The sequence below is a fragment of the Poecilia reticulata genome, chromosome 12 (assembly GCF_904066995.2).
Source record: "Poecilia reticulata chromosome 12, P_reticulata-male-v2, whole genome shotgun sequence".
NCBI classification, from domain to species: domain Eukaryota; kingdom Metazoa; phylum Chordata; class Actinopteri; order Cyprinodontiformes; family Poeciliidae; genus Poecilia; species Poecilia reticulata.
Genome location: NC_088841.1, coordinates 6,455,963 through 6,481,401, shown reverse-complemented (window position 1 = coordinate 6,481,401; position 25,439 = coordinate 6,455,963). Strand labels below are relative to the sequence as shown.

Below are 25,439 nucleotides of genomic sequence, written 5' to 3'. Positions count from 1 at the left end.
GTCGGCCAGATTAAATTTATACTAGAGATCTGGGTTGGTGTGACATCTCCAACTTTCCACTTGGTATTGCAACTTTTCCGAACTCTTTATTAATTTTCTGTTCTTTAATCAAAACTTAATTATTTCAAACCCCTGATTTCAGCTTATTGTAACAAAAAACATTGATCATACAAAAACAAATCTGTGAAGATACCTGCACTAAGTGATGTGGTTGTTCAGATTGCTCTTTTTTATATATATAAATTGCCTTTTGTGATGTGTATTTGGATATGTCATCAATTTTATGTCAAAAAGACTCAAGATTTTTTTCCCCCCTTTTATTCTAGAAAGAATACAAACCTTTTCATTTAGTTTTTGCTGTCATCAGTCAGTCAAATAATGTCAAAACAACAAGCAGCTGAACATTAACAGTTTTATCTGCCTGCTTACAGTGTAGCTGCTAATGGGAGCCAGTGACCTGAATGTGTGAAGCAGATTGTGGAGCCTGTCTCAGGGCGAGCATACGTCACATTTTCCTTCATTAAAAATGCGATTCTGTCACAACTAAGCTCCAAAAGCTAAATATATTTCCACATATCGTTCATTAGTCAGTGGCTGGAGAATATCCAAAAATGTACAAAAAAAAAAAAAAAATTATTATTTTCTCTCTAATTTTTCTTCTTCCTTGGCTTGCTTTTCCTAGCATATGTTCCGCATCGCTTGCAGTCACAGCTTTTGCTTTTGACTTTGCTTTTTGATTTAGGACCAACACATGGATTTGCAGTCATTACTGTGCATGTCGCATAAATCCCGTATGGAGTTCTAGACATTTCTGTGGCTCGGTTTTTGAATGTGCATCATCTCGTGTGTCGATAGGAGCATGCAGAAGCTCACACAGCTGGAGAGGCTGGACCTGGGGAGTAATGAGTTCACTGAAGTGGTAAGTAGCTGTCAGTCTGTCGCTGCCCAAAGCACTCCACCTCTCCAGAGGTGACGGCGTCTCCCCGCTTTCTTAATTGGCTTGCTTATTTATTTATTTATTTATTTATTTTTTCACTAATATTTTATAGTACAGTTGTAAAATGTTGCGTATCTTTCCAACAAAACTTTAAAAGTGTTTTCTGATCTGTAGCCTGAGGTGTTGGAGAACCTGAATGGACTCAAGGAGCTGTGGATGGATGGGAACAAACTGACTTTTCTTCCTGGGGTAAAAAAAATAAAAACTAAAAATTTGAGTTGTGTTTTCAGCAGATTTCACCAAAACTGTCCTTCAAATTTACGTTTTTCCTTCTTTATAAGTAGAGCTTTTCTTTTCTGCTTGAGTGTGTCTTAAGAAAGTGGCCTGAAAATCTGCAGCGTTTCCCGTTTTTCTTCTTTCCTTTTTTTTTTTTTTTTTTAGATGTTAATGATTCATCCCGATGTATGGATATTCAGAATTCATTTTGTGAGATACTTATTTTTCATCCAAATGGCCCTGCTTTGCTGCAAACTGGGTCAGAGCATTAGTTCTGCTGGCATCATTTCAGCAGCATCAGCTGTAATCACAGACTGGCCTTTTATTAGCAATGAAGTCCGTCAAGCATATAAAACGAAAGGGTTGGTTGCAAATCTTCCAATACATGTGAAATATGTGGGTTTTTTTGTTGTTGTTTTTTCTTTTTTGCTTTCAAAATATGAAACTTCAGGCTAGCGAACGTATTCCACAGCTAAGATGATGTTTCTCTTAACACCCTCTCCCATCTATGATTTATTGATTTATTTATCTTTTTCCACATGCCGCCTCCCGTCTGTTCAGATGCTGGGGATGCTGAAACAGCTGGTTTATCTGGATGTGTCGAAGAACAACTTGGAAATGGTGGATGAAAAACTCTCCGGCTGTGAGAACCTGCAGGACCTCCTGCTCTCAAACAATGCCCTCACACAGCTGCCCGGCTCCATTGGTGAGGATCACAGTTCGCTTGCACCTCGTTCGATAAAAGTCTGTTACGAAACGACTCGCTGAATTCCTATCTCAGGTGTTTTCTAAGATTTCCTGTGTGGTTAAAGTGCATTTACTGTAAATACCAGCAGCTTTCTCAAAACACTTTCTTTCTTTTCAATTGTATCCATAAGGTTTTTTTAAATTCCAAATATAGAGATACTTGTTAACCCATGTAAAAGCTAGTTTACTACAAAAGTCACCATATCAGCAGGGTTTCTTCTGAAAAACTTAAAGGATTGTGTTTTTTTAAATCTAGAGGAGTATGGAAAAGTTTTGGATTTCCAGAATGTATTCATTTGCCTAATTCTTAAAGAACCTGAATTTCTGGAAAATGTAAAACTTGCATTGATTTATGAGATTTTTGTTTTATTGTTGACAGGGCACTCCCACATAAATGTGCACTTCTTTATTTTCTCCTATCCCTCCTGGATGATGGGTTTAGGCTGAAAGTGTCTTAATCTTCAAAACTCCCGTTTTTCCAAATAAACACAAATTCACAAAGTCTCAAAGATTCTGAAATTAATCTGATAGACCTCCTGTTTTAAGATGTTTAAAAACAAGCTGATCTAATTATATCCAAATAGCAAAAAAAACAAAACAAAGTGTGACCAGCCCTTCACCACAGTGTGGTAGTAAATGCTGGCTTCGTGTTGTTCTGATAGGACAAACTAAATTAGATCTTTACTCTGATCTCTAGGACGTTACAGGAACTTGCAGGAAAATCTTGAAAATTGTTGGAACTTGAGATGAAAAACATACATGAAAGTAATTATCCTGTATTTCTTTGTCTGGGTGAATATTTGCAGTTTTCATACAAAAATTATAATCAATCATAATTTTTAAAGTAACATATTGACTTTCATTCAGTGTCTGCTACTTAAAATTTAAAAAAGTGCATATACAGATTGGTACAGATTGGTCACACAGCTTTGGATGGACATAGATGCACATAATTGTGTGTTTACACAAATATTGCATCAGTAGGTAATGATAACAAATGTGATTTACCAGTTTGGTGATTTGGTTTGGTGTTATATTGGGAAGATGAGGTGTATTTTTTATTTATTTATTTATTTTTTAAAACTCGTCTGAGTTGCTTCCTACTGCTTTCAGCATCAGAGCTGAGTACTTCTAAGCTTTATACAGTATTGATGTCGGTATTAGCGAATCTAATTAACTGCTCTAATGGAGCCTCTTCTTTGTGGTTTAACAGCAAGTGATAATCAATAACTATCCTGGATTGTTGTCTTCCTCTTCCTGATTCAGTCTCTTCTTTTTTTCCTGTCTTAAGGCTCTTTCAAGAAACTGACGACGCTGAAGGTGGACGAAAACCAGCTGATGTATTTACCGGACTCCATCGGGGGGTGAGTGTTGAGGCAGTAGCTTTGAAATAATCGGCAGAATAAAACCAGCGAGATCAGTGGATTATTGTGCTATTTCCATCATCCGGTCACTGATCAGATAAACTCCGGGGTTAAATCGGATATTCCCACAGAACATTATGATTGTGCTTCTTTTGAATTGTTTTAAAATATTAAATTCCTCCTGTAATAGTTTTTACTTTGTGGACTAAATCACATTAGCTTAGTATTGTGTATTTAATGCAAGACTGATCTGAGAAGGAGCTTGAGGTGAATCCTCAGACGAATTTCTAATCGACTAAAACGGTTTTAACTTTTCAAAAGTTGATCTCGTGCACAGCAGACAGGTTCATGTTACCGCTGCCGAATACAGTGACTCTCGATCGACTGCAAAGATTGAGTACAAAGATTAAAATCTATTTGATCTTTTTTTAATACCATTTCAATCTCACATCCATCAAATACCTAAATCTATGTTAACCGACAAATGCATTTGCAGCTGCAAAATCATTTTCCCCCCCTTTTTTATTTACAAACACTGACAATTATCCCATATGTCAGAATGCTTTTCCTTGTGTGCTTTGACACAGATTATGTGACAAAGCCTATGATTTAGCTTAATCCCCTGGAAGGATTTTAGCCTCCGCAAGCTCTTTTTCTATTTTTTATTTTTTATCTTTATTTTGTTTGATAAACTCCCTTGGCTCTGTAATTTAACCAGGTCATTTATGTTCAAATTAAGCTCTTGTGTCAAAACCGATTTCTTCTGTTACTAATTGTTATTTCTTGAGTGATTTGGCAATTAATTGAACATTTGTCCATGATATCATGACAATATAACAAATATTAATAACAAAAAACTCTTCTCAAACTCTTCTCAAATGTCATTTATAGAATATAAATGAGTCAATACCATGTTTAAAAAACCCCAACAAAAACTTGCCTTGGATGTAACTGCTTGTATTTGGAGTGTGTCAGCTTTATGCATCTAGAGCAGTGTTTCTCAACCCTGGTCCTCACCGCCCCCCTGTCCTGCATGTTTCAGGTGTTTCCCTTCTGCCACACACCTGAATTGTATCTCTGGGTGATTAACAGGCTTCTGCAGAACTTGATGGTCATGCAATCCTTTGAATCAGCTGTTCTGGAATAGAGGCACATCTAAAACATGCAGAGCAGGGGGGCGGTGAGGACCAGGGATGAGATCACCGCTCTTGAAAACACCTGACCTGCCGGTTCCGATTTTGCATGACTTTTATCCAATTTTTTTTTTGTCTGAAAAGCATAAATTGCTTTCTCTTTGCCTCTATTCCATAAAGACCCAACTTATAGAGTGCATGACACCTTAGTAGCTTTTCTTGACTTATTGTTTTATACCAGTTTTCAGATTTGTACAAGGGGTTTATCGACATGTCGACCCCAATTTCCTTTGTTTTGGGAGATCAGTAATTGGTTGATACTTGCATGTGAAGCTGATCTTATCCATCAACCTCATCTTCCTCAGCAAAGGTCTAAAAGTCAACCACAGTTGTCTTTTGCTCTCCTGTGTAAGAGTTTTGACTGGCCCACCAGGTCATGTCTGCATGTTTTCACTTAACAATACTCACACTGCTGTTGCCAACTCATTGAATTTCTCACTATATTTCGCAACATTTCAGACAAAAAAAACATTATGTGCCAAAATCAGAATAAGCAGATCAGGCTTTTTAAAGAAATCGGCGATCGGCCTGAAAACTGCAGTTGGTGCACCCTTAACTTTTATATTTACAATTTTCACAACTATGTGCAACTTTGTGTTCACATACAACCCTGAGTACATTAGCTTTATCTTGTGAGTGTAACATATCAATAAAAATTGAAAAAGATTATTTTTCCAAGGCACTCAACTCAAATTAATGTCTGCTTCAATGTAAACACTTTGGCTAAAATCCTCCCAAATCGCACCAACAGACTGACATCTATCGACGAGCTGGACTGCAGCTTCAACGAGATCGAAGCCTTGCCTCCGTCCATCGGCCAGTGCGTCAGCATTCGCACTTTTGCTGCCGATCACAACTTCCTCTCCCAGCTTCCCCCTGAGGTGAGCGTGTTCGTCAGTTCGTAAATTACCGTCAGTCCACTCAGCTGGCTGCGCCGGCTCATTGCTCACGAGTTTCCTGTTTGCTCCTCCCGCAGCTGGGCAGCTGGAAGAGCGCGACGGTGTTGTTTCTGCATTCCAACAAGCTGGAGTCTTTGCCCGAGGAGATGGGCGACATGCAGAAGCTCAAAGTCATCAACCTGAGCAACAACAAGTGAGTCGCGACTGAGTTTGTCGACTTACAGGAATTGGTTTGGCTTCTGTTCTTGGCTTCTGGTGGTAAACGCAGTCGCATCCTCTTGGCAAATGCAGTTATTTTGGCTGAAATGAAACCTGCTTTAATATAGCTTCATGTTTTTTTTTTGGTTTTTTTGCCACAGGTTAAAGAATCTTCCTTACAGTTTCACTAAACTCAATGAGATGACTGCAATGTGGCTGTCTGAGAACCAGGTGAGACGTTTTGCCAGATGATTAATCGTGATGAATCGATTATTGAAATAATCGTCAACTAATTTAGTAATCGATTCATTGTTAACAGTAGTATGCAAACTCAAAAAAAGACCAATGAAAGAACAGACTCTGCGTATAATTTAGCCAAAACTGTAAAAAGAGATGGCATTTAAAATAATAATGATAATAATTGTTCATAAATGGGCTAAAAAGGCTAGAATTGGACTCAAGTGACATAGTTTTAGCTGAACCCTGTTCAAATTCTGTAAAGAAAAAAGAAATCCTATTAAGTGCTTTTTGCTAACCAATTATTAATCCAGATATAAACTACAGATCAACCCTGCACTGTATTAATACGTCGAGTAGAAACAGCCGAGATTTTCACATGGTAGGATTCCTTTTTTTTTTTTTAGCATCGAATGTATATTTTGCTAATCAAGCATTCACTAAAGGAATGTTACTTTAAAAAAGAGCAATTTTATTTATTTGTGATTTTTTTTTTATTATGTATTTCTTGAATTGTATAAAATCAGCTGAGATGGTTAAATGCATAGTCTGCAAATTGTGGCAATTAAAAAAAAAATGCAATTAATCGATTAATCGGCAGAACTAAAATAATCGTTAGTGGCAGCTCTAATGAAATCTGAACCATCAGATGGTCCCTGTAACTTGAAGTGAAAGAAATCCACAGTGAACCCAGAAGGTAAAACCAGGAGGCCCAAATGCATTAGTCCACTTCCTGGATATTGGAGCTAAGCATGCAGGTCAGTCACAAGTGACACCCAAAACCCTGTCTTTGGACTGTAGCAGGATGCTAATGGATGTTAGAAAATGAGATCCTTATCCTGAATGTTTAAGGGAAGCAGGGGGGAGGAACAGAGGGAGTGTCCACAGTAACCCCGGTATTTGCCTTGTTTATCTGAATGACACCGAAGTGAGATAAGGCAGCAACAGTCAGCCAGACAAATAAGATAAGGATAGCGGACTTGATGAAAAAAATCGCATCTCTACACATTATGCCGTCGCTTGGAAGCCATCACATTTGTAAAAGCTTCATCTACTCATATAAAACAGAGTTTAAGAGCAGAAACTTTACCTTTTGTCTGCAGAGACATAGCGCTGTTAGAGAGGACTCTGTACTACACAGCTGAATAGGTGTTGGGTTTGTCTGGCGCATAAATATTTACACATTACAGTCTACCTCCCACAAGATCCTTGAATAAATTATTCATGCCAATTCATCTCTAGGGTGGACTATTCTAAGACTCTGTTAAACTACCTTGACAAATCATCATCCCCAGGAGCTTGCAGCCATTTTAAAAATGCCGCAGCAAATGTTTCTGTACAGAATCAGCTGCTAGGATGACATGAAGACACTTATATGTAGAAAAAAAAATTGCACCTAAGCTTAAATCTAAGATGAAAGGAGAAAATCATCACGTGGATACATGTGAGCAGATGCAGGGAGAGAGCTTGCAACCATCTGACACTGAAGTGTCTTAATGCGGCATCCGAGAAATTTTTGACGGGAAAAGGCACCTGGAGGTTCTTAGGAAATGTCCTTGTCAAAACACATCAGAGGTGAGGAAACTCAAACTCACCAGCTTCAAAGAAGAGGCAGACAAGTTCAGAGTACAGTCGCCATGGTAATTTAAGCCCAACATGTTTATGGAGTGGCAGTGAAAGTTTTTGAGAAACATGTTTTAACTTCACTGCAGTCGAGAACTGTTCAATGGGCCACAACAGGCTAGGATACTGAGAACATGGATCAGTTTTTAGCCAATGCTGATGAAGTGTAATTTGTATTTTTATCCTGTTTAATAGTTTTACTGTGAATGTTATTTATTTTTGGAACAGAAAAAAGCTTTAAGCTCTTCAAATTGGAAACTGAAGGAAAACAGGAAAAATAAATGAAAGCAAAGACATTTGAGGCTGATTTCTAATGTCTGGCGTAATTTTCTTTTGTGAAGCTTTGATTTATTGATGCATTCAAAATACATTTTTCTAGCCTTCTTGTGGTAAATTGTTCCCAGTCACTATAAAGCTGGATTTTACTCTTCTATCCACCATTAGCATTTCATATTAGCAACCAGCTTTCCCACATGTAAATATATGGAAGACGCCTCTTTTTCCTAACTGAAAAATCTGGTACAGATCAGGTAAAACTGCAAAAGTACGTACTTACGAAGAAGTTCAAAAACAAACGGAAGGTTTTTGTTGTTGCTGCCTCCAGGAACAGCTGACGTGATTCAGTAGAAATTGATTTTCTTTTAAAAAGTTTCTTCTGAATTGACCTTTAAATGCATCACTGATACTGAAAATAGCTCAAGTTTGACTCTTCTTCCTTCAGTAAAAACATTCACACTGAAGAGCGTTGTGGTCAGATGGGATTTTTGAGTTTCTGACGAACCTGGTTACACTAAGAGCAGATAAAGTCGAAGTTACTCTGTGTTATCAACACTCCGCACTGAACTGAGTGTCGGCTTTTAAAATTAAAAACTGTAACTTTGGCTTTAGTGGCTACAGAGCAGAAGTTTGGCATTCAGTACCGTTTATGTTGCGTTTTTATGACTTGGTACACTGATTGTATTTGGGGTACATGGGGACTTTCGGTATATGTTTTATGAAATTAGACTGTTTTATTCACTCACCTGCTCATGATGGAAACTAGCTTCAGCTAAATCTGGTGTAAAGCATCTTTTATTAATGTAACTGTTTTAAATAAAGTAACAAACTAAACTAAGTGCATTTCTTCTTAAACCATTGAAATTTGATATATTGAAGAAGTCAGTATGGGGAAAAAACTCGTATTACTGTAAACTGTAAACTGTTTTTTTTTTAATCTTTTAAACAATTACGCCAACAGTTTGCCACCTTTGAAAGTTGCCTTGCCGCTAACATAAGTCCACAAACTGTTGCCAGAGTGGGAAAGGTGAAAAAAAATAGTAACTGTCCTAAAATAATTTTTCTAAATTGAAAACTTTTAATCATAATTATTACTTGGTGACTTTTTCGCTGTATTCATCAACTTTTCAAACATAATAAAAATGGTATCAGGCCAGAATTAGAATTTTATTTTTATTAGTGATCGGGCAGAAAACTGCAATCTGTGCACTCAGTACCCATACGATCTTTGATTCTTTTGGTTTAAAAAGACATGAAACAAAGTTGGTTCTTTATACCTGGCTGAAAGTAGAATAACATTTAATTTAGTGTTGCTAATTTTGTGTTGTGACTGCAGCTTCTGACGGCGTATCTGCTTTTTCCTCACTTTGTCCATTTTTCTCCTGCTGCCAAAGTGAGGAATCCCCACAGCGGTCCTTTTTTTTTTCTCTTCTTTTTTTTCATTGAGCCTTTGACAAACAGCTGCTGACTCTAGATAGATGACCTTCTTTCTTTCTGTCTCCCACAGTCAAAGCCCCTGATCCCCCTCCAGAAAGAAGAGGATCCGGAGACCCATAAAACCGTGCTGACCAACTACATGTTCCCCCAGCTTGCAGAGGACTGTGAGTGCTCCACAAGACTTGTAAAAGCCAACGCAGTCTCATAAAAACGTCTTTTCGCTTAGATTAAATTTGCTTAGCCGTTGCATTGCCCGGACTAAAGTTACCATGTTTGTTTTCACAAACCTATGGGTGACCTACAAGGTTCCCTGGCTGCATGTTTGATGAGCGTTTGTTACACAAGGCGGCAGGAGAAACCCGAGTGGCTGTCAGGCTTCCATCTGTTGCTTTGCTTTTGGTTGATAGCATGCAGCTGACCCTGTTGCATCTCAGCTTTTGAGTAATTAGAGGTTCAGGATCTACACGCTTAAGCTCCCGAAATGGTCAGAAGTCAAAAGCTTTCTTCTCCGCTCTTGTTCTCATTTCCCCCTATTGCAGCTGTTTGTCTGTTTTGATTGGTTTTTTTTTGTTTTTTTTTTCTGAACGGCTGGAATTGGCGACCACTTCAGCGCAATAGTTCAGTTTTACAACTTCTTTTGATAAAGGGGGAAACTAGAACACACAAAAATGACTCTTATTACCCACTGAACTCTTTCATGGGTTAACTACAGTTCTCAATAAAGTTTTCTCTCAGCTGAGAGAAACCAGATTAGATCACATCAGTGGTTTTTCTACACATGAACAGGGTAGGTAGGCGCGCTGCTAAATTGAGGCTGAACATTATTTTGACACAGGAAAACCACACAGGCTGTTTTTTTTTCTTTCCAAAGTGTTTAATGCAACTGTGAACTGTCTGTCTGCATGCTCAGAGGTCACATTATGACCGATACACAGGTGCATAATCTATTCCTAATCATTGGCAGCTGCAGTAAAAAGCTGCTTGCTGCTTTAAGATGAGTTTGCAGCGTCTCAGGAAAGCAGAGTCACCGTTTTAACCACTTGTTTACATAACTGCGGCCTTGTTTTCCTACTGTTGCATTTATATGTTAATGTATGGCAGTGGCTACAGTTAAATGTGTTGTTTCATAAACTAAAAAAGCCCTGTTTTGTTCAGAACTGCATTTATGTGAAATCTCCCTCTTTTACCATGTCCATTCTGCCTTGCTTTTACTTATCAAATGCTGTCACAGTGCCATCTGGTGGTCAAAATCAAGCTTGAACTACCAAGATTGACTTATTTATTTTTAAAAAATATGTATATATACAACTAATCAGCATCATGGCTTCTGTTATGCTCTAGTTATCCCTAGCAGCGACTCTGAAAACTTCAATCCGGCTCTCTGGGAGGAGCAGCGCAAGCAGCGAGCTCAGGTGGCCTTTGAGTGCGACGAGGACAAGGATGAGAGAGAAACACCGCCAAGGGTTAGTGAAGCACGTTTGTTTACATTTGCATGATCATAATAAGTTTGGGGGGTCATTTATTAGAACTATTATGAAAATGTTGCTTCCTTTGCAAAAAGAGATGAAGAATTAGTCTTGTTTAATAATTTACATTTCTTTATCAAGGCAGCAGTATTATGTAAAATTGACTTTTTTGAGCTTTCCATCATGTTATAATGTTATTCTCTCATCAAACACATACCTGGACAGTTACCTTGATGTTTGAGAAATCCTTTAATCTCCCGTGGCAACCATTCAGCTGTGCAAAATGTCTAGGTGGACAGAGCGCCACCTTGAAAGACAATTTGATATGAGCATTTTAACATAGTTACTTGATTATGTTGTAAAATGGCACTATGTGCCTGGAAAACACATAATGCTGCCCCTTCAGCTGAGCTCTCCTTTGGAGCTAAATGCGATATATCTTCTAGATTCTTTAGATATTGCTTGTATTACATTTTTTATACTTTAAATATTTTTTGTGTTCTTCGGTAAACATTTATAACTGTAAGGTTTATAGAAAATTTAAATCCGGGAAGATTTTTTTAAAAAAGAAAAAAAGCTGTTTTTTTGAATACTGGAACTTCCCTCCCTCCTTTTTTCAGTTTTTTTTTTTTTTTTTTTTTTTTGCAGGATTTTTTTTCTGACCGTCTTCATTACTAAAGCAGGAACCAGGACCTTAAACCTTTCAGAGGACCTGTTTCATGTAAAACGTCAGCCTTGGCTGGGATAGTAGTAGTTTTAATCACATAGGTTGAGACTTCCTCAACACACGAGGACCCCAGCATGATGATCTTTCTGTCTCACTGTTTTCATAAAAACTTATGTCACATGCAAAGAACGAAGGAGTTGAGCAGGCCACAGAAGTGAATAAAGGAGAAGCAGAAGCGATTTGGTTTCTCAGAAGCTGTACTCTGTGCCGCAATTAAAGTTCCCACACAAATAGTGTCAAGTTGCCTGTCGAAGTGACTGCAGCTGAAATGCTCTACCCCTTTCGGCTGTGTTAGCTTTAATAGTCTGTCATCTGGTGGACTTCCAGGATCAAGACTGGACTCATTCACCAAATAGTCCCCAAAATTTAGACCAGCAGTAACAAAGCATTCTGAAAAAACACTGCAAAAACAAAAAATCTTAAGTATTTTTGGTCTAGTTTCTAATGCAAATATCTTACTACACTTTAAAATAAGACAAAACTAACTTGCAAATAAATTTTCAGCAAAGTGTCAGAGCTTGTTTTAAGTCCGTAATCCCTTAATATTGATGGAAAAAATACTAGTTATAAGTGTAATAATCTGCCTGCGGAACAAGACATTTTAACATATAGTATAGGAAAAATATCTTGTTCCAGTGTCAAATTATTTCACTTATACTTTGTGTACTTTTTCATCCTTATTAGGGAATTACTGACTTAAAACAAATGTATATTTCTTTCTGAAAAATGACTTGTAAGTTAATTTTGTTTTATTGTAAAGGCACTAAAGTATTTGCACTAGAAACTAAACCAAAACTACTTGGTAATATTTTGTGTTTTTGTCATGTGAAGCCGTTTCTGAGTCAATCAGTTCAACAGTCGTTAGATCCATGAGTGAATGAAGAACTGCTGGCGGTCTAGTGGCTTTGGTTGACCATAGACAGTCTGGTGGGAATAAGTAGAAAACCCTAAACATTGGCAAAGAAAAAGAGATTTTCCAAATTTTTTGAGTCCTTTGAATCTAAACGTGTATTTACATTCTTCCAGGAGGGACACCTAAAACGCTACCCGACACCTTACCCAGACGAGCTGAAGAACATGGTAAAAACGGCCCAGTCTGTGGCTCACAGGCTGAAGGAGGATGAAACGAGTGACGAGTCTGGGAAGGAATCCAAACCAGTGGAGAGGAACCACATTGGAGTTCAGGACGTGGGAGTTAAGGTCAGCTCTAGCTAAAACAAATGTGGAAATAAACCAGTTACTTTCATGTGTTTTCTGTTTCTTTAGCGAGTTATGGGGGGCCTTCTGTGGCCCTTGAACTTCTTACCACCACAGATTTTATCCGTGACCACCCAACACAAAGAAGTAAATTATTGTGGAAGGAAAGGAATTTGTGGGGTTTTTTATTTGTGGAACACACCAAAGTAGGAATAATCATGTGAACATTTTTTACAAGGCATAGTATATTGTACGTAAATGTAAATTGGGGATGAATCAAATGATCGTGACTAAATGATTAATTAAATAATTGGCAAATTGTTTAGTAGTTGATTAATCATTAACTCAAGTACACAGACTCAAAAAAATATATCTGCTGAAAGAACAGCATATTCAGAGCAGCAATTCAGCCAAAACTGTGTAAAAAATAAAAATAAAAATTTTGCAATTAAGATAAAAAAAATAACTTCTATAAAAACTAAATTTCCCCATTAAGCACTTTTTGCTATTCAATCCCATGATTAAGCCAAAAATAAATAAATAAAAAAATCTAGAGATTAGCCTTACATTGTATTGATGTTAAGTCAAGCAGGAAGGTGCTGAGCTTTTCACATGTGGTTTGAAGTATTTTTTTTAGCTGCAGGGGCATTTTTTGCTACAAATGATCAAACACTCACTAAAGGAATGCAGTAACATGCTCATTTTATTTGAAAAATGTATTTAAATATATATTTGTATTTTTTAATGTACTTCTAATATAGAAAAAACGTTTGTGGTTAAATGAAAAGTCTGGAGAATGTATCAATTTTTAAAATCCGATTAAAAGTCAAAATAATCAGTTATTCAAATAATCTTTAGTTGCCGCCCTAATGTAAATGAAAACGTTCAATCTAATCAATCTATTTTGTTCCACAGGTGATCGACGGCCCCTTTCCCAACGGTGTGGCATCAGACGTTGACGCTCCGGTCTCTTCCACTTGTCCCCAAAGTTCTTCTGCAACTGAATCCAGAGAAACGTCCGAGCCCTTCAGCTCCCAGAATATTCCCCTCAAATCTTCCGAAGGTTCAATGATGAACCATGAGGACACACTGGAGGTGGTTGCTCATTTTTCTCCCTTTTTCAAAAAAGAAAATTTGAAGAAAAGATCCAGCTGTTTAAAATGGCCCGTCTTCATTTTTAGGACACCGAGGAGCTTTCAGAGGAAGAGGAGATGAAAATAGCAGAGATGAGACCCCCACTTATTGAGATTTCCATCAATCAGCCTAAAGTAGTGACTCTAAGTAAGGATAAAAAAGGTAAACCCTAAAATGTAATTTCAGATGTTAAGAATTTTTTTTTTTTCAGTGGTGCTGAAAGGCTGGGCGATAAATCGATTTTTATAAATTAATCAAATTATGGTCACATAAAGGTCCTGATGATTTTTTTTCTCAGTAATAAATTTTTTTTTCTGGTGAAATTGTGTCCTTTTTCTCCTAATATTATGACTACATTCTTATAATTAAACATACATTTTTGTAACCTTGCCCTAATACTCTGTGGTAAAACACTCGGAAGCAATGATGGAAATAAAATCACCTTTTTGAAAGTATTTTCTGTCATTTCTTCTTTAGAAGAGAAAGCGAGCAAAATTTTTTATTCAGATCTGGTATAAAAAAAATTGGAGACATATTCTCCAGACATAAGTACCTTTATAAAAGTGATATCTCTCTTGAATAGATGATGCTGATTCTTTGCTGGACGACACTGTAGCCAACAGCAACCAGAACAACAGCAACTGCTCGTCGCCATCGCGGATGTCCGACTCTGTGTCTTTAACCACCGACAGCAGTCAGGACAACTCTCTGTGCACGCCAGAGAGGGAGTCCAAGATGCCTTTCCTTCCAAAAAGCAGGTGAGCTCTCTTCTTCTGAGCTTAGTCATCATCCTTCCGTTTCCACACAGTCTGATTCTGTTTCTCTCTCTTGGCGATAAATATTACTAGACAAGACGATGAGAATATGAACCAGCCAAAGGACACCACCCCTCTCCTCCACAATGGCAACGGCTCCGAACCATCACTCCAGACCCTGTTAAAAACCCAGCAGACCCCACCGGACTACGACCTGTCGATGGAAGCCTTCATTGAGAAGGGGATCACCAACGGGATGGGGGACGCCTACACCAAGTGGGACCAGATCAATATGAATGTGACCAAGCTGCCGCCGTACCACGCGGCACAGTTCAGCGAGCTGGACAAAGCAAAGAACGGTTCGGTCAATGACTGCAACGACTTCCAGAACGGAAACCAGCAGGGGAGCGACTGCATCAACAGCCTGGTGAACAGAAGCCAAGGGACGAGAGCGGAGACGTCTGCCTCGATGAGCGTGGCTGCCAGCAGTGACATGTCGTTGTCTCGCAGCACCGAGGAGCTGTCTCCGGAAAAAAGATGCCCACTGCCGCCGCAGGTGACGAAATCCCACAGCGTCAGCAACATAGAAGCGGGTGGGATGAAGTTGTACTCGTTCGATAGGGACGACGAGGCTGCCGCAGCAGCGGCGGGTAGAATCGTCCCGGGGCCGGGAGCTCAGGGTCAGAACATCGTCCGGAGCAAATCGGCCAGTCAGCTACTCAACGACCAGAATCTGCTGGTCTACCCCGGCTCTTTATCGTCTTCCTCAGACCTGCTGTCGTCCTCTAAGCCTCCGGTCAGCACCAGCAGATATCCAGGGTCGTCCAGCATGACCATGGGAGTCCCTCCCCCTCAATATAACATCCAGTACGCGAGCAGCAGCGCCGTGCCTAAAGATGGTCTCTGGGCTCAACGGGACCACCCAGGCTACCTCCCGCCTCATCCACACTCCCTCGCCAACACCAACTACTCAAACCGTAACCAGGCACCTCCATATACTCTACAGCCCCAGCAGAGGGGCGTCCCTATGGCCCCCATGGGAGACTGGACCAAAGAGAGGCTTCCTTCTGCCGGCGGGCCGCCTCGAAGCAGCACTCTGCAGCGGCAAGGCAGTTCCGCCTCCTCAGTCTCCATTGGCGACCCAAGGCGCGTCCAAGCTCCCGAGGGGGAGTACATGACCTACAGGGACATCCACACCCTCGCCAGGGGGCCACTGGCGATGAGCCAGGCCATGCAGAGGCCCTTCTCCGCTCGCACTTACAGCATCGACGCACCCATCACTTCCAGACCCGTCGCCGCAAGGCCCCAGCCTCACGAGCTTCCAGAAAGGACCATGTCCGTTAGTGATTTCAGCTACCAGCAAAGCAGCCCCAGCAAGCGGCCCAACACCAGGGTGAAGTCTGAGCACTCGCTTCTTGACGGGCCGGGTCAGGTGTCGGGAGGGATGGGACCAGGGAGGGTGCCAACTGACTGGAGGGACCAAGTGATGCGGCACATTGAAGCCAAGAAAATGGAGAAGGTAAAAAAGAAAAGTGCTGCTGTGACCAAAATATTTCAGTGTTTCAACGTTTGTTTTTCTAACTGAAAAAATAGTTGGGTTTAAACTAGAGGTTTATGTTCTTCTCACCGACTCTACAGCCTATTCAGATATATCAGGGTGTCTATGCCTCCTTAAAAAGTCGTGTCTAAAAAATTAAGGCCTTAAAATGAATCACTTTAAAAAGTAAGTTGGCCTCTAATTTGTTAATCACACGTCTTTAAATAGTCCAGTCAAGACAAAATTTATCTCGCATTGTTTTTTTCTCACTGGATTTTTCTACCAAGAAAAAGGTCTGAGTCGCACTCGGACGTCTCCATTGCGTTGCGGTTCCTGTTAACTCACTGCTAACATACACTTGCTAGCTAGCTAGCTTTTTTTGCGTCTATCATAGACGTGCTGCCCTGCCCTCCTCACTTGTTGCTTTTCAGCAGCGTGAAACATAAGTTCCTTGATTTTGCTCACTAGAAGCACAAATGTAGCTGTTTGGAAATATTTATTTAATGCAAAACAAAAAAGTTTGCATATTCTGTGAGGTTTGAAGCAAGCCATGGAACAATGAGAGTACTTTTTTTTTTAATTAAAACATTTTTATTAAATAGCCGTTTAACAAATAGAAGCACAGGTTTACCAGAGGCTACTAACCCATCAATAGAACTCCTCTGATTCACTGCATGCTGATTCTTACTGTATCTGTCCATGTTTTTATCTTTTTTTATCTGTCACTCATTTGGTGGATTGCATGGCTACCTTCCAACATGTCGGCTGCTTCCTTGTCGTCAGAATGCGCTGTCTCGCTCCTATAATTTCAATACTTCTCCGCTGAGCTGGTCTCACTACGGCAGCTGTAGGGATATGCATGCCGGCCAAGGGGGCGTGGCCTTTAGCGGCGCCGACCGACAGCCCTATGGAGCCCTGAGCTTCCGTGTGAGTACTGTGAACTTGTAGCCAGCACCAGCAGCTCAAGCTCCAGCTCCTGCTAGTTTAACATCATTTTTGAAAGTAAAGGAAATGTCTGTTTCCTTGTCCACCAGATGTTGAGAAGTAATCAGACCCTGAGAAGCTATCTTTGGCTTGTCCTTTTATAGAAAACCAGAGTTTAGTGTTTCTCAATATCTGATTTCCTGTTACTGAAATTCTTGTGTGGTGCTTGATTTCAGTGAAAACTGGACAGATTCCAGTTTCATGTTCCTTGTGATCATTAGGGGAGCAGCTTTTTAACAGGGGCCTTGTTTTTGTTTTGTTTTTTTATATATAGAAAATAAACCAGTAGATAAATAAATCCAGTAGAAAGCTTAAATGTTTCTAAAGCTAATCTTCTGTAGCCATCATTTGTATGTAAGCCAAACATCAGATGGGATTAGGGATGCAAACAATTGATCAATGTACGATTAGGCCTGTCACGATAACAAATTTTGCTGAGCGATTAATTGTCCAAAAAATTATTGCGATAAACGATATGGTTTCAAGACCTTTTGACACTGATTTAATGGAAATTATGTAAAAATGAATGCAATTTCCTGCCATAGATAGATGCACTTTATTTTCAAAAGAACACATAACACTGGAACTGATAAACAACCAAAAACAAAAAATAAAATTGATTCTCAGTCTCCATTAACAAAAAACGTACTTGAATAAAAACTAAACAAGATAAAGCCAAAGTAGAAATAAATACTGCATTCAACCAAAAGAGTGCAGATTATGAAGTCTGTATATTATATTGCCCTAGATCACTAAATTTAAATAGAGAAGATGGGCACATCCGAATACCGCAGTATTCACACTACATGATTTTTTGCCCGCAGAATATGACAATCTTAGAACATTGGGCGTTCCAAGATTGTCGCTGGTGATTTGGTAACCGATCATCCTGTAGTGTATGGCGGGTTACGGTAGATCATCGTGGCCGCTCCGATCTAAATCAGGGGTTTTCCCCAACTGGGAGCTTAACGCAGACTGTTGAATGTGACAGGTAGCCAATCAGAAGGCGCGGATTCCTCTCCATGCTTTCTGAGGGGAAATGGAGGGGAATCCCAAACAGCGCAACACAAAGTCCAGCGGACATTGGTGATGATATGTGGAAACAACATTAATGTTTATTCAACATTTTGTGCAAAGAATATAGAAATGAACAAGGGGAGAAGTTGGAGCCAAATTGCTACCACAGTTGATAAACCCGGTAACTTTTCAGCTGTTCTTCGTTAACGTGATATAAATAGGTTATAATGATTTTCATTCAGTCAGGACTTTACGCTGACTCTAGCCACATGCATCACAGGTAGATTCTAGTAAAGCATTGATTAATGCCTGATTTTAAAATTAGTTAACTGGTTTTGTAGCCATTATTTTGTGCCCATGTGTCTGGACACCGCACAGCACGACAAACCCGATCGAACCGTTATACCTAGGATTTCTGTCGGCTAATGTGTGGTCTCAAGTTTTGAAAATAGGCCGACAATCGGCTGACAACTCGTGTAGTGTGCACTGGACATTACACTAAGGAAATGAGGAGGGGAGGGTCAGTGGAGAGCTTTTTTGAGCCTTTTTTCATTCAGTGTCATCAATAGAAAGGGAAAAAAAAAGGCAGGAAGAGACGATAAAGCCGATAATTAAAATGAGGCCGATGGGTTTAATTTATCGTGCAATTAATTTATCGTTTATCGTGACAGGCCTACGTACGATTAATCGCAAATTCATTGTTTATTAAATTAAAATGAGTTCCTATCAAGTAACTAACACGTCCACTGAGGTCTTCTTTTAGTCTTGTAGTTTGGCCACCATCCTGCAGAGACATCCTAAAGCAGAGCCAGTTGATAGAGAAACAAAGATGGCGGCACTATACCAGAGAAACGGTCGAAACGGCCGTTGTGGGATAGAAAAGGCACTTTATGTGGTACTGTTTTGAAACACAAACACTTGACTGGAGAAAACTCTGATTTTTAAGAAAATGGCAGCTTATCGATGGGTAACATCGATAAGCTCAATCAACTTTAGATCATTAATCGATACTTTTCATCCCCTAAGTGGGACAAAAGAGCCCCTTTTAAATGTGCTGTGCTCTTTAACGTAAAAAACCCCCCAAAACATCCCAGTATTCCTCACCATCTCACCTCAAATAACTCCTCTTGTGATTGTGACGGCTGTCTGAACCATGATGTCTCCTCCTCTAACTGCATTTGTAACGTTTAATTTTGCTCATCCGTCATCTTCACTTCAACCTCTGATCACATCAGCCTGACTTCGTAACCTCCCACTTCATGTGTGGACTTAAAAATATGTTGATGAAAGGTAAGCTGGCAAAAATGTGTGTGTTAAGGACGTAGACGTGGGAATTGGCATAGATGGAGACTTTTGATCTTGTTTAATTTGTGTGTGTCGTGTTGCTTCTTCTATTCCTGTAAACTTAACCACAGTCCACTTAGTTCTTGATTTGAGCAAATCACAATTTAATGTTTCCCCATTAAAACGACTCTGATATGCTTTTTCCTTGTTCCTCTTCTGTCAAATTAAAGTCTTGCTTTTGATGTCAACACAAGTCAAACTATATGTACTTGTCGTCCTTTCGATGCATCATGCATATTGATTGAAAAGGTACCAAGTAGTTGTTCGGCCTGTGTCATTTCAGTGCAATAATTATCCACATTTTCCTTTCAGGATGATGTTTTTGTTCCCCAAGGGCCACAAAGCTACACCATGGACCCCCACAGAAAAGTAGGTGTAATGCATGCTATCCAGTAAAGAAAAATCTAAATTCGTCAAAACTTCTGGTTTCAACTTGATTTTTACCTGTTAATATTTAGCAAAGCACTGAGCTTGCACACGTGCCGAGCAGTCTGTTTATCAGTGTGTTTCTGTCGCCTAGGTGCCTTCGATGAATGGTCAGATGGGCCCTTCTGTTCGTCCTCAGATGAGCCAGACCTCAATGGCTCGTCACCCTTCCAGAGAGCAGCTCATCGATTATCTGATGCTCAAAGTCTCCCAGCAGCCCCACGGGCCTCCGCGCATTCCTCACGACACGCTACAGCAAGAGGTAAGGCCGTCGTAAAACTAAAATTTTACGATGGCCTCGAGGCTAGCAGATGTTATTTTTAATCAGTAATGGGTGTTTCAATATGACAAACTTAGAAATATTGTTGCTGCTACATTATTAATACCCTTTTAACTTTTCGTATTTGGTCCTTTTAAAAGCATGCAAATGTCTTCTGAAGTCACCCAGTTGGTAAACAGTCTGTGTGTAATTTAATCTCAGTATAAATAAAAGTGATATACATAGGTGTCAGGATATTTTTAAAGAACATAAGCAAATAAACTGCATCACAAAGACCAAAAGATGCGGATGGCCTTTTAGCGAAGTAGTGAGTAGTAGTTTCTTTTTCCAACAGTTTCTTTCACTCCATAAAAGACTCAATCTCTTAAAGTACTCATTTTATTTTCTCTCTCACTCAGCTGCATAGATCAATGCTAGGATTAAGTCTGAAGTTCAAGGGGAGAAACTTACAAGGCATCATGTTTCTGGGCATTTACTCCCATCAGGAAGAACTCTGTCCACACAGAGGCTTTGCAAATCTCTCTCTAGATTTATCACTCCCGTTTATCCGACATAATCAGTGTTCCTGTCTTTCTAACGAACCATTGCGAGTTAGTTTTACATTCTTTTCTTTAGAGTCCTGCTGTTTTTGCTTTTGGTGTGTATTAATGAAAGAGAAATGTGTAACCGACGGGAAGTGAAACAGTAGCTTATCAAAAGTGTGTGGGTGTGTTTCAGATCCGTGTGAAAGTAGAGAAGAATCCAGAGCTGGGTTTCAGCATATCGGGCGGAGTGGGAGGCCGGGGAAACCCCTTCCGTCCCGAGGATAATGTAAGCTTACACCTTTCATCTTCTAGTCTTTCTTTTTTGCTTTTAAGGACATTTTGTGCTCTGGGCACTTTTCATGATCTAAATAAGTATCTGTCCATTCCTTCGTGCATTAGTTGTCCATGAATTTATCCATCCGTGCGTCGCTCCATTCATTCATTTATTTCTCTATCAGGGCTGAAACCAACGATTAATCAGAAAATGATTATATAGAGAATAATCATTCTCTATATATTTTTGTTACCCACTTAAGCCTTTCATAACATATTAGAAATACACTAAAATGTACAAATAATTCCTTGATTAATTAAGAAAACAAATATTTTACTGCTTATAATGCTTAAGAAAATCTAACCCAGGTGAAGCTAAAACTATACCGCTTTAGGAGTTTTAGCTAAAATATATTTATCAACGATCTGGATACATTTTGCATTTTTGTCTGACATGCAAAAGGTACATATTTTTTAACAGTTTTGGCTTAATTGCTCCTCTGAATGTGTTGGGTCAGTTTTTTGTATATGACCTTTTTTTGAGTCTGAAAACTCCAGTTATCTGATAACTAAATAAGTTAATGGTTATTTCATTAATTGATTAATCACAATTAATTGTTTCAGCCCCGTTATTTTTCACTTCTATCCATTAGTTAATCAGCACATCCAGTCAGTCTGTGCTTTCTGCAGGTTTGTAATTCAAAGCCTGTTGTTTTTAACCGCTGTAGAAATGCATGCTTCCCTATTGACCAAAAAGAGAGGGAGAACTCTGAAACCATGTCGTATTTTGAAATAAGAAAAGAAAAAAAAGTTTTTTTTAGACATTAATTTATTGTTATTGTTGAAAACCACTGCATTTTATATCTGTCATTTTAGGGCATTTTTGTGACTCGAGTTCAACCTGAGGGGCCAGCGTCCAAAATCCTTCAACCTGGAGATAAAATAATTCAGGTATTGTGTTTAAAAAAAAAAAAAAAGTAATTTTTAGTAGTAAAAGACAGGTAATGTTGGTTCTGGTTCGAAGGGGGGAGAAAAAATGAACTTTTTTTGTGCTCGTTTTTGTCCATAGGCAAATGGCTACAGCTTTGTGAACATCGATCATGGGAATGCAGTGTCCCTGCTCAAGACGTTTCCAACCACTGTGGATTTAACGATCGTAAGAGAAGTGCAAGCATAGACTCGACTGCATCTGTCCTCCGGTAGACCGGTGCAGCACATAAAAGGAGAGCAAAGAAATTTATGGTGACTGTCATATTTTTATACACAGAGGAGAGACTGATCTGCTGACACCTATTGGGACTATTTATAGCTGAGATCCTCAGAGGTCTTTGTCGCCTCGATGCAACGGGGAAAACCACTGAATGTAGTGGATCTTAGTGAAACAGCAGCAAACACATGCAAGTACGTGTCCTCAAAAGGCCGTCACTGTGGTATACATATATATATTTTTTATACGAAAACCTGAAGATTTGATGGGAACTATGATTTCTGTACAGATCCGCTTTTTGTTTTTGTTTTTTTCTAAGTCAACGACTTATCAACCACTTGTCAAGATTTGGGTTTTACTTCCTCAGATGGGCATGGAGGCGACCACTAGGGGGCAGGGCTCCCACTCTTCTCTTCTGTCCTTAAGTTTGCCTTTTATTTTTTTTATTTTTTTAATTATTATTCTGTAGCTGAACCATTTCCCAGTTGCCAGGCGACATTATCAAAAGGGACTGCGTCACGTGCTTCTCATGGGGAGACGAATGTAGATCAAGGAGGCGTTTGTTTCTGTTTTTCTTAATGGAAAATCAAAGAAGGAAACGAAGAGGGAGAACCATCCACTCCGACTTCCGTAAACCCGTCAAGATCCACCTCAGACATGTTCTGGATAACCAGACCTGTGCCATCCGGAAACTCATCCCAACTCATCAGACGTTTTCAGAAATGCAGGTGTTCCTTTGACGAGAGAAGAAAGCAGAATGGAGTTCCTTGCATCGGGAGAAAAAGCAGGTTCTTGTGTTTGTTTCTTTTGAAAAGGTACTTTTTTTTTTTTTAAATAAAAAAGGACTAAAACTGGGGCAATAAGCACATCTGGTTCCGGCAGAATGACATAAAGGTGCTTAGAAGTAGACAAGCTAGCTCTCAATGAAAACACCTCAAGGCTACTCAATTTAACCAAAGCAAGCATTAAATGATCAGAAGGTAAAAGCAGGGACTGTTCTAAGAGAGATTTTAAGGATCAACATGTTTCGTTGTGGGTATTTCATCTTTTAGGTCGCCATCAATGCAAAAAAATAAAGTTTGCAACATGAAACATTTTACACAGAAGAAAACCACAGGTTGCCTTTTGTGTCTGTTTTGTTCCCGTCACTCATCACCTCGAAGCAGTCTTGTGGGGGTTTTTTTTGTTTTGTTTTATTGTTCTTCCTTCGCTGTACAGAGAACAGAGATGGGAGACACAAATTGTCAAGTGCCATAGACCTTGAACTGTTTGAACAAGAGGAGGATGTTCAGCTCTTCCCCCCGAGGAACCCAAGCAATACCCACATTTGCAACCCCTTCAAGTACATCTGCAGCATAATGGCTTCAAAGAAATATTTAAAAGCCTTTATTTTCATTCCCATGGCATCGTTTTTAAACGTAAACACAAGCTTTTAGTACTCCCTGATGATTTTACATGTTTTTTTTATATTGTGATTTTTTTTTTTTTACAATGAAATGGCACAGAAATTATATGTGTGTGTGGCATTGCTCAAAAAACAAAATCTCTGTGTTGTGACAGAGTTTTCGTCACTTTGGCCGAGATATTTTACTGTTTTGTCGAGTACTGAATATCTCGCTGTTTGTGTGTTTAAAAGTTTCCACTGTGGGGTTTCATCATTCTGAAAACAATTATAAAAGGACTGTGAGAAGTAAGTGTGATCAAGATTTATAATATACCCCCACCTGTTGAGATTCAGACACAGGTACAGCAGCGAGACGTGTTTCCCAAACCAGTGGAAATGATAAAATACACATTGTCCAGTGAATTCCTTCACTTCCATCACTAGTAAAAATTAATGCCAGTAATATATCTTGTATTTTTGCTTTTTGCATTGGCAACCAAATAAAAAAACTACTTCTTCCCCTCATTTTAATTCATTTAAATTGAACGAATAAGTTTCTGTTGAAAAATATTTGTTCCAAATGAAGCTGGCCATTAGTTCTTCTACTTGATTAGCAATTGGTCAATTTTTATTTACAAGAAAATGACATTTTTCGCACATTGTGTTGTATTGTACTCTGATGAAATCCTTGATTGCATTTGTTTTAACGTTCTTTGCTTTTTTTTTTGTTTGTTTTTTTAACGGCGGAGATTAATTTCTTGGTTATGGTCACTATAATCACTTCAAACAAAATCTGTCTACTTTAGACAATCTAGGGATGAAAACGAATCTTTTCACTGTTTCTTCATCCACGTTTTGTGTTTTTCGCTCCCACTTTTGTATTTATTTAACAGACTTACATGAAATTTTAGACCTTAACTAATCAAATTGTAAATAACTGAAGAAACATTTGTGACTTGCGATTGTAAAACCAGCAATAAATTGCAAATGCAGAGGCTCCCATTTAAATGTATAGCTAGTATTTCTAATGTTTCTCTGGAAACTGTCACAGTGAGATGATTGATATGCATTTATCCAACATTCCAGATTTTGTACATAATTTCCTGTTTCAGAAGTTACCTGTGGGACAATAAACTAATGCTGTTTAACAGTGATGCTTTTGTTTTACTGTCTCGATTGTCCGGGTTCATCTTAAGGGCTAACGGCAAAACTGGGAAGAACTCAATAAGTGCTAGTTTTGGACCTGCTGAAGATAAATTGCAGTAACTGGTAGTTATTCAAAAATGGCTTCATTTAGAAGCGTGTGAATATGCAAGTCTTGACCGCGGATTATACTTTTGTGCTACTGTGTTACCCAATTCGAATAGATGTAACAGTTTCTAGCTTGAGCTTCTCATTTTGTGTGAATATTTCTAGATCTGTGACCAGACAGCAAAACAAATGTGAGCACAAAACTTTCATCATGGGCACTCCACTGCTTTTCATAGATTTTGTCTACATGTTGTAATTCAAATGCGTGTAAAATACCTGGCAGTTCTAGCATTCCTAAGTGCACAAGGTTGGATCCTTTTTCTACCAACAACTGTATGACCAGAACACTTGGAATAGCAAGTAATGGTTGTGTAAATGTAGTGGAAGTGAATGGAAGAAGCTAAAAGTCTCACTTTTTTTTACGCTGCTGTCAAAAGGTATTTTGCTGATCCCTGTTAGTCAAGCCAACTCCCAACTCTGCACAGCTGTATACATTTACTATAAAATATTTGACCCCAAGTTTATACTGCTTCCTGCCCCATTGTTGAAAATTAAAGTGAGCCGTTATGCCAGGGGTGTCCAAAGTCGGTCCTCGAGGGTCGGCATCCTGTATATTTTAGTTCTCTCCCTGGTTTTACACACCTGCATCAAATGATGGCTCATTAGAAGGCCTAAGCAGAACACTGACTTGCTGAGGAGGTTGTTGCTACCACTAGGGAGAGAACTAAAACATGCAGGATGCCGGC

The 25,439-nt window shown here is 39.1% G+C and overlaps 1 protein-coding gene across 5 annotated transcripts in view; it reads left to right on the top strand.

The window, feature by feature from the left end:
- erbin (erbb2 interacting protein) overlaps nt 1–24,596 on the top strand; it is a 60,031-nt gene extending 35,435 nt beyond the window's left edge. For 2 of the 5 annotated variants that reach the window (XM_008423481.2, XM_017307931.2), the window contains 20 exons: nt 856–919; nt 1,112–1,186; nt 1,775–1,919; nt 3,252–3,324; nt 5,269–5,398; nt 5,494–5,609; nt 5,776–5,845; nt 9,258–9,351; nt 10,529–10,650; nt 12,407–12,580; nt 13,493–13,672; nt 13,759–13,873; nt 14,295–14,469; nt 14,560–15,985; nt 16,787–16,930; nt 19,661–19,717; nt 19,869–20,036; nt 20,772–20,864; nt 21,728–21,802; nt 21,921–24,596. In XM_008423481.2, the coding sequence (XP_008421703.2) occupies nt 856–919; nt 1,112–1,186; nt 1,775–1,919; nt 3,252–3,324; nt 5,269–5,398; nt 5,494–5,609; nt 5,776–5,845; nt 9,258–9,351; nt 10,529–10,650; nt 12,407–12,580; nt 13,493–13,672; nt 13,759–13,873; nt 14,295–14,469; nt 14,560–15,985; nt 16,787–16,930; nt 19,661–19,717; nt 19,869–20,036; nt 20,772–20,864; nt 21,728–21,802; nt 21,921–22,028 (3,604 nt within the window). In that variant the 3' untranslated portion in view covers nt 22,029–24,596. The other 3 variants (XM_017307932.2, XM_017307933.2, XM_017307934.2) reach the window with 3 other exon arrangements.
- The last annotated feature ends 843 nt before the right edge of the window (nt 24,597–25,439 follow it).